Source organism: Patagioenas fasciata, chromosome 3 (assembly GCF_037038585.1).
Source record: "Patagioenas fasciata isolate bPatFas1 chromosome 3, bPatFas1.hap1, whole genome shotgun sequence".
NCBI classification, from domain to species: Eukaryota; Metazoa; Chordata; class Aves; order Columbiformes; family Columbidae; genus Patagioenas; species Patagioenas fasciata.
Genome location: NC_092522.1, coordinates 84,049,908 through 84,064,921, shown reverse-complemented (window position 1 = coordinate 84,064,921; position 15,014 = coordinate 84,049,908). Strand labels below are relative to the sequence as shown.

General features: G+C 37.5%; 1 protein-coding gene across 3 annotated transcripts in view; it reads right to left on the bottom strand.

Moving 5' to 3' along the window:
* Positions 1-15,014, bottom strand: part of MMS22L (MMS22 like, DNA repair protein) — a 94,222-nt gene that overhangs the window by 43,983 nt on the left and 35,225 nt on the right. For all 3 annotated transcript variants that reach the window (XM_065834255.2, XM_071806723.1, XM_071806722.1), the window contains 3 exons: positions 13,465-13,584; positions 12,812-13,038; positions 9,929-10,438 (listed from right to left, as the gene is read on the bottom strand). In XM_065834255.2, the coding sequence (XP_065690327.2) occupies positions 9,929-10,438; positions 12,812-13,038; positions 13,465-13,584 (857 nt within the window). The remainder of the gene's footprint in view (positions 1-9,928; positions 10,439-12,811; positions 13,039-13,464; positions 13,585-15,014) is intronic.

Sequence of the window (15,014 nt, the reverse complement as noted above, 5' to 3'; positions counted from 1 at the left end):
GATCAATTAGCATTCTTTAAAAAAGGTCTAAAAAAACACTTTCAAAATAGTCTTCTAGACAGATTTCAAGACTTGAACACAAAACCACCAAAAACCCAGCATCCCCTTCAGCAGAGCCACTGTACTGCACACACAGCATGAGCCACCCTCACACTCCCACCCAAAACTAGTAGGATACCAAATCACTAAACAGGTTCAACTTTTTCTGCCCCCAATAGAAAGACGAAACCAAAAGAGTGCAGATACTACAAATCAAAATGAATGACAGGTTTCCAAAGTTAAATTTTATGGCAGATCATAGATTCAGGTATGGTGTCTTCACCTCTGATTTCACCAAGTTTTTGTTCTGTAAGGAAAAGCACAGAATACTGTTTAGGAAGCATCACTGCTAATCAATCACCAGCTGTATTGAGTACTCCTTAATATCAAATCACAGAAACATAAGTGAAGGGCTGGGTAGCATCTCAAAGCCTACAAAGACAACCCTCTGGCAAATGTTTGTTTAAGGCATTGTTTAAAAAGTAAAAACCAAAATCTGATTCCACAACTCTCTCTTGCAGCCTGTCAGAGTGTCAACATTTGCAGCCTACTTTAAATAATCACACTAAACTTCTGCCTCAAATTAAGCCAATTCCTTCTTCTGGGGTGTGGAGAACAGCAGACAACTCATCTTCTTTGCAACATCCTTTTACACACTGGGTAACTTCTAGCATATCTCCCCTCAACCTTTCCTAGCTAAAATCAGTTCCATCAAACTTCTACAAACATACTGCTCCCATCATTCACTCCTGTGACTCTGCAATTTTCAAATGACATGTCCAGAACTGCATATACAACTACAGCTAGAGACAGAATAAGCAGTTCCTCTCACCTGCAGAAGTTTTATTAACACATCCCAAAATGATATTTAGTTTTATTTTTTTCTTAAGCAGATGCATATTAAGTCCTGCTTCCTAATACCATACAGGCTACATCCATGACAGAAAGTCACTGTTAAAAGTTAGCCAATACACAGATTTCAACCAAATTTCAAATTTTCTTCCAGCCACAATGGTCTTACAAATCCATGCAAATTAACACACATGTAAACAGAGGTGAAAATGTAAGTACCACCCCCATCTCCAATCCCTTTTTAAGATACAAGAGAATCCATTTGAACCACCATTCACAAACAACTTTATTTTTCCTCCCTATGCCAGGCAGAAACTGGGCTGATGCAGGGACAAAACACTGGGCCATGCAGCCACCTGTGCTGAGCAAGGGCTGTGAGCAAGGGCAGGACAGACAGGGTAACAGCTGTGGCAGCCACCTCACCCTAACCAACCCCAGATGTGGAGATCCCCTTTGTTTCTCTCACCTCATGGTACATACGGCCTCCCCATTCTTTGACAGTATGGCTGCCATGCCAAGCATTCCATGTGCTGTATCAGCATTTCTCCTTCCTAATCTCAGTACTTGGCCTTCACTATTTCCTCTTGTTGACAACATCTTTTTCCAGGATACCCAAGTAATTTTAAATTCTGGTTCTGCTTTCCATTTGAACATGGAGAAATACCCTGTAACTTTTGTCCTCAACTCAGATAAACTCTAATTCATCTTCATCTACTACAAGTAGCTGTGCTAAATAGTTCCTCATTTTCAGTGATCTGAAGTGATAACATTAAACGCTGATAACACTAAGATAATACAAGTGACACTGACTCTTGTAATTACATTCTTTATGAATTTTTTCTCTCATTCCTGTAGACTCACACCATTTTATAGAAAAAGTATTCATACCTGTAAGGCTGCTATTTTCTTTTCTCTTTTTTCTTTCAATGCCCAGAAACAAGTAAACTGGAAGTTGTTTTATGTCCCAGAAGAAATTTAATCATGAGTAAAAGCATCTCAGGGGAAGAAGAATCAAATGGTATATACTCAGAAAACAAAAGTAGAAAAGAATAAACAGAAAACACAATGTATTTAGATTCATCCCTACTTTTCATTTAGTCACTGGTTTCATGAAAGCACCAGATTGCTTTTGCTGGTGAGGTAGTCCTGTAAGTTAGTAGTAAGAGAAGCTGACGCTGGTGGGTTACAGCTGTCAGTAACAGAATCTGAAATCAATTTGGAGAAAATGAAGCAAGTGGCTATTTATCAACATTGCAGCACCAGTGATGCAGGTGGAGGGAACAAAACCCAAAAGGTTGTTCTACTGAACCACTAAACTGAATCTTTCAGGTCTGTGCAAACTACTACAGTCTGTGTTGTGTTCAGCATCTGGCAGATGCTTTCCTTGTTTTTAGTCTTCTGCCATTAAGACAAGTATATTTGTGCACTCAGTTAGCATAAGGATTCTCCTTTGAGTTCGTTCAGATTTTTTTTCTCCTTTTTAAAGGTCAACTTTCTTTAAAACATGCAGGCACAAATTAATTCTCCTCTCCAGAGATCACCTCCTTTCACAGGGGCTAGCGATGGAGAGAAAACTACAAAGGAAAATATTTTGTGTGAAGCAGATGCACACATGCATAGCCCAGTGCAGGCAGAAGACTCATCTGAGTGTTCTGGAAGACGACAGTGGCTTGCTCTTGTCCCAAAACGTACACTTGCTATTTTATCCATCAGGTTTGTGATTCCCTGCTAAGAGAAGAGACCACAAACATATGGGAATAGATGGGCAGAGGCACAGAGTACGTGCACACTTTGGTGTACTACAGAGCCCAAGAACTTTGTCCCAAGCCAGCTACCTAATCTTGCTTTCTCCATCCTCCAGCACAGAGTGTCTGTAGGAGGCAGCATTGACTCTGACAGCAGCAGCTCGGCACCGCAAAGTAGTTGGGAGCTTGCTTCATTCTTCTGTCATTATATAGGCAAGATGACACTGTTCTCTAATCCAGCCAAAGCTGATAAGTACCATCAACCTGTCACTTCCTACATTTCAAATTCTAACATTGCAGCATCAAAGAGTTTTTACATTTCGATTTCTTTTGCTGGCAGCGGTCGGTAGCCTCTCATTCTCCCACGGTGTTCTAATGCAGCATTTGCACACCGGGGTTACTCCCAGCCTGAATAGCAGGTCATCCCCTACTCACTGAGCTCATCTGCAGCCCATGTGCTAGGCAATTTAGATCCAATCAGCCCTTATTTAGCTCAAGAGTAATGAGCAGCATAGTGACACAGACTTAAGCCTGACCCTCAGGACACTGCTCATCAAGCAGTAAAACTGTGACAAAATCATTCATCTTCCACCCGCTGGCAAGAAATAATACTCACACTCACTGTATTACTTTTTCAAGATATAGGAAAAAAAAAAGTCCTGAATTTTCATGATGTGAGACATTAATTTGCAGAAAGCTGAATTCCCTTAAACCCCCCTGTTGCTATGAGCTCACCAGGGGGAAATAGGCCTTAGGAGACTGAAATGGAATAAAGAAAATTGCTTCAGCTTTCTTTTCATTTTAAATAAGCCTTAAATCTGACAAGAGATATCCTAAAGAGAGAAGAAATATATATCTTGTAAGGTAACGAAGAAACAATCAAAATTAAGAGATTAGAAGACTACTCGTATATAATGGTTTTACCGGCAAAAGTATTTCTTTGTTTAACATCCACAACAAAAGAAAACATTCCATATGAAAAGCCATTCTCACACCTCTCGTGAAGAATAAAAGAAGGAAAACTGAGAGGAAAGTTAATTTGGGGAAAACAGTTTCAAAAGTGAGACACTTCCATCAGAAAACAAATCTGTGCTTCACGTCCTTCAGGGAGCACATCTTTCTCTAAACAACTGCAGGGTCCCAAGCAGCAGGTTTTCAGTATACTTGCATATGACTTTACTCTCTTTTTTTGGTGGATTTACTCTTTCACAACTGTAAGTCTTGTACTGCTGTCAGGTAGGCCACAGAAAGCTTATGTGGATTAATTTTTGGTAGATTGAGTGGATACCATAGATGAAACACAGAAAAATTTCAATCTGTAGCACAGGGTACAGAGCTGTTTATCTTCATGATTGATGTCGGAGTACTAGACTTTAGTTTCTTCACATTCAGTGTCTAGCAAGACTGCCTTTGTTTGGGCATCAACAATTAGAAGGTCCTTTGACAGCTTCTGTTGCTTCAGTTTGTTCTTAAACTGATTTTAAAACAGAATTTTTCAGATGGAAGGGATCTACAATGATCATGTAAGTCCAACTGCCTGATCGATTCACAGCTGACCATAGCAAAAGCAAATTATCAAGGGTATTGTCCAAATGCCTCCTAAACATTGACAGGCTTGGGGCACCAACCACCTCTTTCTAGGAAGCCTGTTCCAGTGTTTGACCACCCTCTTGGTAACAAAATACTTCCTAATGTCCAGTCTAAACCTCCCCTGCTGCAGTTTTGAGCCATTTCCTCACGTCCTGTCACTGGTTCCCTGGGAGAAGAGCTCAGCGCCTCCCTCTCCAAATCCCTCCTCAGGAAGGTGTAAAGCATTGAGGTCACCCCTCAGCCTCCTTTTCTCCAAAGCAGACAAGTCCAAAGTCCTCAGCTGCTCCTCACAAGATATTCCTTCCAGCCCCTTCACCAGCTTTGTTGCCCTCCTAAGGTAGATGCTCTCTACTACATCTTAAACACCAATATGAAATTGATTTTAATCAATTATTCAGCTCTCACAGAATCACAGAATGTTAGGGATTAGAAGGGACCTCGAAAAATCATCTCAAATTTAAGTGGAACCTTTTGTGTTCCAGTTTGAACCCATTACCCCTTGTCCTATCGTTGGTTGTCACCAAGAAGAGCCTGGCTCCATCCTCGTGACACTCACCCTTCATATATCTGTAAACATTAATGAGGTTACCCCTCAGTCTTCTCCAAGCTAAAGAGACCCAGCTCCCTCAGCCTTTCCTCATATGGGAGATGCTCCACTCCCTTAATCATCTTTGTTGCCCTGCGCTGGACTCTCTCCAGCAGTTCCCTGTTCTTCTTGAACTGAGGGGCCCAGAACTGGACACAATATTCCAGATGGGGTCTCACCAGGGCAGAGTAGAGGGGAAGGAGAACCTCTCTCAACCTACTCACCACCCCCACGCTCTCACATGGCCTCCTACTGATTCAAGAAAACAGACAGGGAGAGGTGGAAGTTCATATTCTTGCAAATCTGACATACACAGGAACTTTCTATAAGCAAAATAATTAGGTACGCAACTCCAAGGCACACTGTATCTCATTCTATTCCTTTGTATAGTAATACTCTCAGAGCAGAGGACGCAAAATAAAAACACCATAAGTTTTAGCTCATCATCTTTAAAGATCACAATACGAGGTACAAAAATATAAAACATTATTTTAGACAAAAAAAAAAAAATCCTGGGAAAACAAAACACAACCACACACAGCCAGACTAAAAACGCCACATAAAGAGTAAAAAATAAAAAAAAAAAAAAATCAGTTTTAATTACCAGAACCACATCTTAAGGCAACAACGGTGGCTAAGGATGTATCCAGTATTCCCACAGAAGATGGTAAAAGACTACTTCTAAGGATTTAGACAAAGCAGGCTTTTCAAAACGTTGCTACATTGTAAAGCTGTACTTGCTTCCCATGCTCCAAAAGCATTTTGAGACTGGATTTTCTCCATACTCATTCAAACCTCAGTTTCATTAATGGAATAACTGAACTTCAAAAACACCCCAAAAAATACTTTAAACCATAGGCGAAGTTAGCACAGCAAGGCATGCTTGCTCCAGAAGTGTAAGATCTCTGCTGTGAAGTCCAAAATGAAGGACTTAGGTCTTTTTTCCACACACATAAATGAACTTTATAGCAACTTTTAATTACTTTCTAATGGTCATTCATTAAGCCTGGGAGATCTCAGTGCCAAACTAAGATCTTCTGACTCATGGGTCAGTGGTTTAGTCACAGAGTTGCCCTCTCTGCTTATCAGGACACCATAGCCAGTAGCAATAAATATACTCACGAGATGGGAAGGGTAAGAGAAGACTCATGCTCTTCCAAACTCCTCTAGATACAGTCTTCAGAAGTTCAACATCAGAAAATGCATTTTACAAATACTAACATTAAAACCCCTGCGGGGGAAGAAAAGAAGGAGGGAGTAGGGAAGACCTTTCTATTCTTCTCCAGAGTTTATCTGCTGATTTACACGGTAAGAGAGAGGGGGAGAAAAGCTGCTGTTGGCATCAGAAAGCTTCCCACAGGCTGTTTTGATGGCAAGTATAACACAAAAAAAAAATTACAAATAACTGTACATTTCCATAGCAAAGATATACCGGATAATCTATTCCCATCATCATTTCTGTCACAACCTCAAGCTAGGCATACTCTAACAGACGAAAACAACTGTCTCTGCTGTTATCCATGGCCCAATTATTAATGTAACTTTTAATTAGAGACAAGTTCAGCTGATTAGTATTCCTGAAGAACTCATGGAATTTACACACTGAAATTTTCAACAACTTTTCATGCCCTTCAACACTTGCAGAACAAATAGGCATAAATACCCAAGGTTTGTTTTTTTTTTTTTTTTTTTTTTTTTTTAAAATTACCATTTATTATGTTATTAGGTTTGTGGTACTTGTTATTTCTCTTATGGGAATCAGTAGCAAGTCTGAAATGAAGTGAAGATGTCTTGAGTACAGCAGTGGCTTCACACCTGGGCATGTACTTGTATAATCCTGTAACTCAGTGCTAATACCCTACAAAACCCAAATGCCATGATGATGATAACGAAAGAAAGCTTATGTCAGAGCAATACGTGATTACAATAAAAGACATTTTAACATATTTCAAGTGTTTCTTTTAAGAATACCATATTGCAGTGATGGAGCCTACTATTTCCAGGCACTTGGCAGATTTATCTGTGTCCATTTTTACAGTGCCTTCTGTCAAGTCCATTACATGCCTGTGTTTTTATTAACCTAGGGTTTCTTTTTGTGTTATGAGGCACTCAGATGACAGGTAATGGTAGATACTTGGAACAAACGAAAGCACACAGGCAAGCATTCTTCATTTACCTTTCATTAAACAAGACGAAAAAAAGAAATAAAGATTCTAAAATACTGCTTAAAAACAGAAATGAAAAATAAAGGAAAACTTATGTCTGAGCTGGAAGCTGAATGCTTCCATAGGAAGCATAGGAAGAAAGTGCTTTTGGGGAGTTTCTTCATTGTTTACTGTTTATTTTACATATGATTTTAAAAAGGAGACTGTATTAAAATACAATCTTACACTTCACACTGAATCTCACTATGAAGATCAAATACTTGGCAGTGCCAGCAAGTAGCATCTTGTTTCCAATTATCCACTCACCACATATCAAAAGCTAATAAAATGAGTTATCCTGCCAAGTCATAGTTCTATTTAAACCTATGGACACTAAAACTATCATAATGATTAAAAAAAAAAAGTGGTTTAAAAAAGCTTATTTAGAACAGTCTAAGCATAGGTAACTACAAATATGAAAAGGTACCAGTACTTTTCTAGCAGACAATAAAAAATACAAGAAAAACCTGGAAAGGGTTATTTTAAAACACAGTAGTGTAAAAATGATGAAGGTGGGGGGTCTCTTTTTAGTTGCCTTTTAAGAATAAAGAAAGAAAACAAGTGCACTTTCAAAACCTTGTATGCCAAGTTCTAGCCCAGAGCAAGTTTTCACTGCCATGTTACAAAGCCTTGAAAATAAAGGTTTATAATGGAAATGCTGACAGACCCTTAACCATAGAAGAATGAATAGCTATAATTAAAGAAGAGCTTTTGGCTACACCTCACTCTGCAAACGAAAGATTGCCACTTTTAGAGTATCCTCAAATAAAAGCAACTGGGAAATCTGGAATGTGATTCTAGCAATCCAACAGGATACTTTTAAAGGGTACTGCTAAAACTATTTGAAATGTTAAGCTTTAAATATTAAGGCATTTAGTTGATGTAACCAAGTGAGTATTTTGGTAATGCTACTTAATCAGCAATAAAGAATGCTCCTGTAAGCCATCATCTAGGGTTAGCAGAAAGTGTTACATGAAGTTATTATTTCCTAACGGCCTAGAGGGAGCTGCTTCTCTCTTTAATCAGTGATCCTACGTCCTTCCTACCTGTAAATTCCCTGTCACAGAGTTATAAAATTATTAGAGTGCAGTGTAAAGTAAAATCACATTTATGAAGGGCCCACTATCTTACATCTTCCTGGATTTAAAAAAAAGAAAACAGTGTTGAGCCATTTCATCCTATCCAAGTTTACAGACAGACCAGGCCTGATCAGTCTGCTTAAGCCAATACTAGTTTAACATCTGGCTGGTACAGAGTCAGCCAAATCTTCTGAACCAAGAAGGCGGTTTTAGTGTTGTTTCACTTGTATGTGAACAGAGGACTATTTTCAGTGAGTCTGTCAAAGTGGGAGAGAGAACCATAATACTTTCCTGTTCCATACAACATAAAGATCTAAGTGTCTTATAAGTGTTAAGGAATTAAGCTTCTCTGTAGATGGGATAAACAGGCAGGTAACACTAAAGAAATGTATAAATACAGAAGATGAAATACAGAACTGTTAAAAACAAGGCTCTGATAATGAACAAGGCTCTGATAATGTCTCTCATACCAACTAGCATTTGAACATGTTGGTAATTCGAATATTTCAGCAGACCTGTTTTTTGTAAGAAACGGTACAAATACTGTGCTGTACCTTGTCTGTGATGACCTGGGAAGTCTGTAATGAACTTGTACGCCCCATCTCTGTGTTACAGGAGAGCCACATAACCCCCAGCTCAGGAAAGCTTCAAAATAATGCCAGGTTATGAAACCAGCAAGTTTTTCACCAGTCTAAAATTTCTCTCTATTTTATCTTTAAAAACAACTCAAGAAATGCTGTGTATTAGCTAATGGAGAATATGTCAAAGTATTTTTGAAGTCTCCAATTTATTCCAGTAAATACATTCAGTTGAACTGAAATAATAAATAATAAATCAACTAAACTTAGTTTTGTGCTTCATCTTTTTTCAAAAGACTGCCTGAAAAACAGCTGTCTTCAGATGTATAAGCTATTGACAGCTGCAGTCAAACTACTAGACAATAACAAAGAACCTAGTTAAAGAGAGATCTTGCATACAGGCCTCCCTATTCCTATTATGCCGTCTTCCACAGCTCCTTCCACATATTTCAGTCTTAAACATTTGAAGTAATGGCAGATCAATTGGTGCCTCTTAATATCTTATTAAAAAAAAAAAACAACCAACAGTTTGGCCTTCAAACTGAAAGACTACTACTCAAAGGCATCAGGAGACAAAAATATGCTTATTGAAGGGCACTGTGGATGTTGAAAACTGAACTAGTACCTCAAAGCAGAACTGCCTGGCAGTGGTAAAATATGATTTTTTTCTTGCCTATTGAGCCACAGACAGGTATTTAAATCTCCATAATTCATGTATTTGATTGCAACCTTGGTGAAAGAGAAAAAAAGGGTCTGAAAAAGAGTCACTGAAAAAAAAACAAAACAAAACAAAACCAAAACAACCCCAGCCAACAACCAAAAAAATAAAAAAAAAACACCAAACAAAAAACTCTCAAACATACAAAACCCCAAACAAACAAAAATAACCCACAACACAAACCCTCCCTAACTGAAGTAATTTAGTACAGATAATAGTTCTGAAACTTCATGTGCCAAAAGAAAGATGGTATTGCCTGAAATATTAATAACAACTGTGTAACTTTCTGCACAGCCACAAATTCGTAACAAAATATCAGGGATGTCAAACCTAGTGTCCTAAAATAGTAAGGAAACACTTCTAACATGCTAAATGCAGTGAGGTGTTGGTGGATTTTTGAAATATCTTTCATAATCTCCCAGAGATTTCTCTTTCCTTTTCCTTCATTTCAGTAAGGAATTAATATGAACTACAGTTTAGCACTACACACAAAACCAACATGCCAGTCTATATGCACAATTTAGCTAAATAACTTACCGAAGTCTGGCTAGAACAACCTGAAGAAAATTTAGGACCATGCTCAGTTCAGCTCCTCGACAAGCAGGCAGCAGCATCGTAAAGCCATCATTCAGCAACTTTTCCTCAGAAAGACTCAAGTAGCAACTGATTTCAAACACTTCTTGAACACCATCAATGTAGGTTGAAAGTAGAGTCCAGAGATTTTGCCTCTGTGTGTAGTCATTTTTGGTTACTAAAAACTCCTTTGCCTTCTCACGGAAAGCATTTGAGAGTCTCTCAGCTAGGACACTGATGTCCGTGTTCTTCTCCACATAAATCAAAAGGAAAGCAAAATGACCTCTCCAGATGAGAGCTCTCTGAGACACGGTCATGGAGGACGGAGTCAGGAAATCCAAAAGATCCAACACTCGACTCACTATATCTTCTGTCTCTGCAACAATTGCCAGCATGAGGAACAAGTTAAAAAAGTTCTGCAGCCCCACTTCTGTCATCTCCTGCATTCTCCTCCGATGGAACTTGGAATAAATTCTACATTGAAAAAGAAAACCAAACAAAAAACCCAGGAAAGTTTCTTAGAGTATGCAATTTTCTCTGCTTGATAGACTAAAATTATATTTTCATGCTTTCAGTTTACAGTTATCCTCCTCCAATAACCCTTAAATTTTAAATATCCTCTTTTTCCTTCCCTCTTCTACTCTTTTGGCTACTGGAACAAACATACTATTGCATTTTCTGCTCCTAATACAGGATATACACTAAGATTTTTCAACCCCAGGTAAAGCCTAACCCTTCCCATTTTTCCAACCTCTAGTACAAAGTTAAGCACAAAGTTATGAGCAGACTCCCTCTACTTTTTCTGTGATGGGTGTCCTCCATTCTATGCCTTCCCATCAATCAAACTTAGCCCATGATGGCTGCTAGGAAATGAAGTAATCTGTTGTTAAGTGTAATCTCTCAGCTGCAGCAAACAATTCCTGTACAACTTCTTTCCTAAAACTCCATTATTTCCAGGTGGCACAAAGAAAATTAAAACCAAAAATGAGCAGGGATTCTTTTTCTTTAGCTACCAACTTCTGTTCCTACATTATACGTCCCGAGCTGCTGCAATCAAAGGGTCACCTGTGCAATCATCACTGCAGTAAAAGGAGTGAAAGACTTCTGATGGAAAGCTCCTTTTCTCCACAGTCCTTTGCCAAAGTGTGTACCAACCTGTGTGGCACACCTACTGTATGGAGTATGAACTACAGGTTTGGGAAGAAAACAGGGAAACTGAGGCATTTGGAAGAGAAACCTTTCTCCAGCAGGAAGATGTTAAACTTAAAGCTCTGTCGCTTACATGACAATGCTAAAGTCATACGTAGCTGACAGTGAAAAGCACTGGTATTTTGCAACTTTGAAGTGTCTAAGAAAACACAGGAATCCTTTTATATAGATATTTTTTCTGTGACCTTTGCTCAAACCTGGACTTTTAAATAAAGTTTAAAATAAAGTTACTCCTCCCCACAAGAGAGGAGTAAGATGAAAATGGTTCAGCTTTTTGATTTGTGTGTTCAAAACTTCGGGTGTATCCTCCAACTTTAATTTAAAGTACATTCCACATACAGTAGTTAAATATCCATAAGTGTTGTTTTCCTATTCTGTCACATGGAAAAACAGTTGGAAATGGTGCTGAGGTTATCAAATTTATCCACCAAAAATTACAGCAAATCCAATTAATGTTGTTTAGTAGTAAATTGCTACTGACAGGCATTTACGTTTGTCATGCATCAATTAATGCTTGGTTAGCTGCTGAAAACAGAGTTCATCCTAAAATCATAGCTGTAGGCTGTTAAATTTTGCTACTTGTGTAATTGATTTATTCAAGGTAGAAATGATGAATACTGGTTGAGCAGACTGACACACTATTTGTTGTGTATTATGATTTCCCCTCTTAAATCAGGGGAAGTAACAAACTACAATAGCACAAAAAGTAAGTATAATTTGTTTTCAGCAACAACAGAGCAGGCTAATTAAAATTACCAACTAAAACAAGACAGTGACTTAGCATCCAACAACATACTTGTTTCTATGGAGTTGCAGTAATTTTTAAACCTGAACTTTACAACTCATTCATGAAGTGTACATAGACATTTTTACATATTACTTGCATACAAAATTTTTTAATACTTAGTAAAATTTTAATTAATTTTATTAATAATTTTTTAAACAAAAACCCAAACCAAAACTAATTCTAAGTCTCCTATACCCAATGAAAAAAAAAAATAGCACCTTTATTGATCAGTACAATCTCATTACTATAAGCTTTAAGGATTCAGTAAGTATATAAAACATCAAAATTTTGATTTAGAGAATATATATTTTATGGTTTCTATATCATGATTGACCATATCTCTTAAATAATGTTTCAAAATTAAAAGAAAAATTCAAATCATCAAAAAAAAAAAATACTGTAAGAAATTTTGGAAACCATGAAAAAGAAAATAGAAATGAAATTGGAGGCCTAGCAAGAGCCAATCTGTATGTTCTTCGACAACACATGGCTTACCTGCAGCCCAAACAGAATTTCTGTGCTTTAATTACATTACCTGTCTGGCAATGGGGTTGTACCACTGCACAGGCTGCCAATGTGCTAAAGTCCTGGCCTATGGGATGAAGTAAATCTTCACAGGCTATGGATGCCAAGGTGATTCTTGGACCCAGTTTGTGGGCCCTGTCACAGCCTCAGCTGGCAGCAGAAGCTTCAGGGAACAACTGCCTTCTTCAAATTATGAATCATCCTCAGTTCCTCATCCCCTTCACTTTCTCATGAGCACAGTGACCCCCTGCCTTGCTTTGGCATGTGGCTGGAAAGGCCACACGGTCTGCCTAAATACCATGAGACAAACTAAATAGCAGCCATACCGTCCTTTAATTTGTTTCCAAGGATGCACACCACCGTTCTCTGCCTCTTCTTTCATCAGCCGTGCCAAAATGTTGAGAAAAATGAAGTAACTGTTGCTGGACTCATACAGGGTAGGGATCTGCTGTTCACAACAGCAACTTTTTGCCAATTCAAGCATTGCCAAAGAAGTTTTACTAATATTTGCCAAACCCTTCAGACCAAGCCAAGGAACTGTGAAGCAACTGTTCTAAAAGAGTAAATAAAACCAGAGAACATTATAAGTAACAATAATTGCTAATATTCCAAAGGTAATAACATGCAATCCTTCACACAAATAAAAGGACATGTTCCTTAAACTCAAAAAAACCCCCAAAAAACATTGTAACTACGTGCAAAGTGTTTTTACATGAAATTATAATCAGTAGTTCTGATGAAAAGTAAGAGTAAAAATGTATTATAATTCATTCTATTGTGACATAATATAATGGGCCATAACACATATTTAAACATGATTTCTTAAATAAATAGATCAAATTTAGGGATATCGCCATTGACTAATCAGTTTTACAAAAGCATGGCAGTCAAGCTTGGTTAGAAGAGAATCAGAATTAATAACTTAAAATCAAGGACCATCCACAGGCAATTCTACATTTTTATAAATTCATCTACTTACCAGGTTCTTGCTGTAATAATCCCAGAGTATGCTGACAGTAGACAGGTTCAAGTCCCAGAAACCACACAAAGTCAAACAGCACTGAAGATGCATTCGTAAGTGTTCCTCTAACACACCACTCTTGATAAAGGAACAAAAAGTTTATCGTAGGAGCTGGTTTTTTCTCCCCCATTTTCAATGCTACACAAAGAAGCTATAACTCATTAACTTATCTGTACCTGGCTATACATTCATGTGGAAAACATTATTTGCCACACTTTCTCAGAACGCTGTAAACAATTACACCAATCATCTACAATAACTTCTAAACATGTCTGCCTTCTCTTGAACAATTAATGCAGTGCATATGGCTTCTGAAGCAGCATATTTCTAAAACAACTTAAAAACTGAAAAGGCATTTTCATTTATCGTAGAAAATTATATATTCAAGACATTATGTAAAGCAATAGAAAAGCACTAGAAACAGAAAAACACTAGAAAAGAAACCCTTGAAGAGACTGATTAAAAAAATGGACAGGGTAATAGTTCAAATATAATAAAAATGCCTATAAATGAAAGGTGATCCTCTATTTCTTTTATAAATGACATTTACAATTAAACCAGCAGTCTTCCCCAAAAACAATCTTATACAAAAAAGTGACTGAACTGCAGATGTTTTCAACAGTTGCTGGGTTTTTTAATGAATAAAAGCAAGAGTCTTGATATAAAACAAAAAACTGCAGATGAACTTATCTATTTCTCTAGAAAGATCTAGCCAGTTACAGAAGATGTTTAAAAAAAAAGCCAAACCACCAAAACACATACCCTTTAGAAAGAGAATGCTTAGTCTTAAAGCTGTAATTTGTGCATAGGATTATATTTAGAATCTAATTCAACAAACAATGACTGCTTCGGTTAAATTAATTCAACAATAAACATGGTATTGTGGGCAGCTTCAATTTTAACCATTACTTCTCTGTTCAACAAGAACAGGTTTAGAACAGTTTCCAAAAACAAGATAGTTCTGAAGGTTTTATCTCAAATTTTATATGAAAGAGTTCTCCAGACTTCAAATATCCCTGGGATTAATGTATTCTCTCATTGCTCCTTTGCTTAAAATGGTTTCTTGCATGGCTGGAAATACTATCAGAACTCTTAAGGTACTCAGCTTTTAATTTATTGCAGAAGGGAGGAACACCAGATTCTATAAAAATGATACTACTGTCTAAACATTTCTCTTATGACCTCCTACTGAAGTAACAAAATTGGTTTCCTAGAAATCCAACAAATGCTTCTGTATCTCTTTTAGAGTAGATTAAAAAAATATAGCAAAGGTATAACCAAACTGAGGCAGAAAAAAACCCACAAAGCGTTTCTTTTCTAAAATGAGAGAAGTCTGAAGAGACAGACTGCTATTAGTTCTTACAAACAAAATAGCTTTTGATTCTCACAATAAAACTTTGTAAACACAAATTCATCTTACACTGACAATCCATAAATTTAGTCATTTTGATGTTGCCTACTATACAAATACAGCTATTCCTAGTACAACAATTTTCATTTCGTAGCAC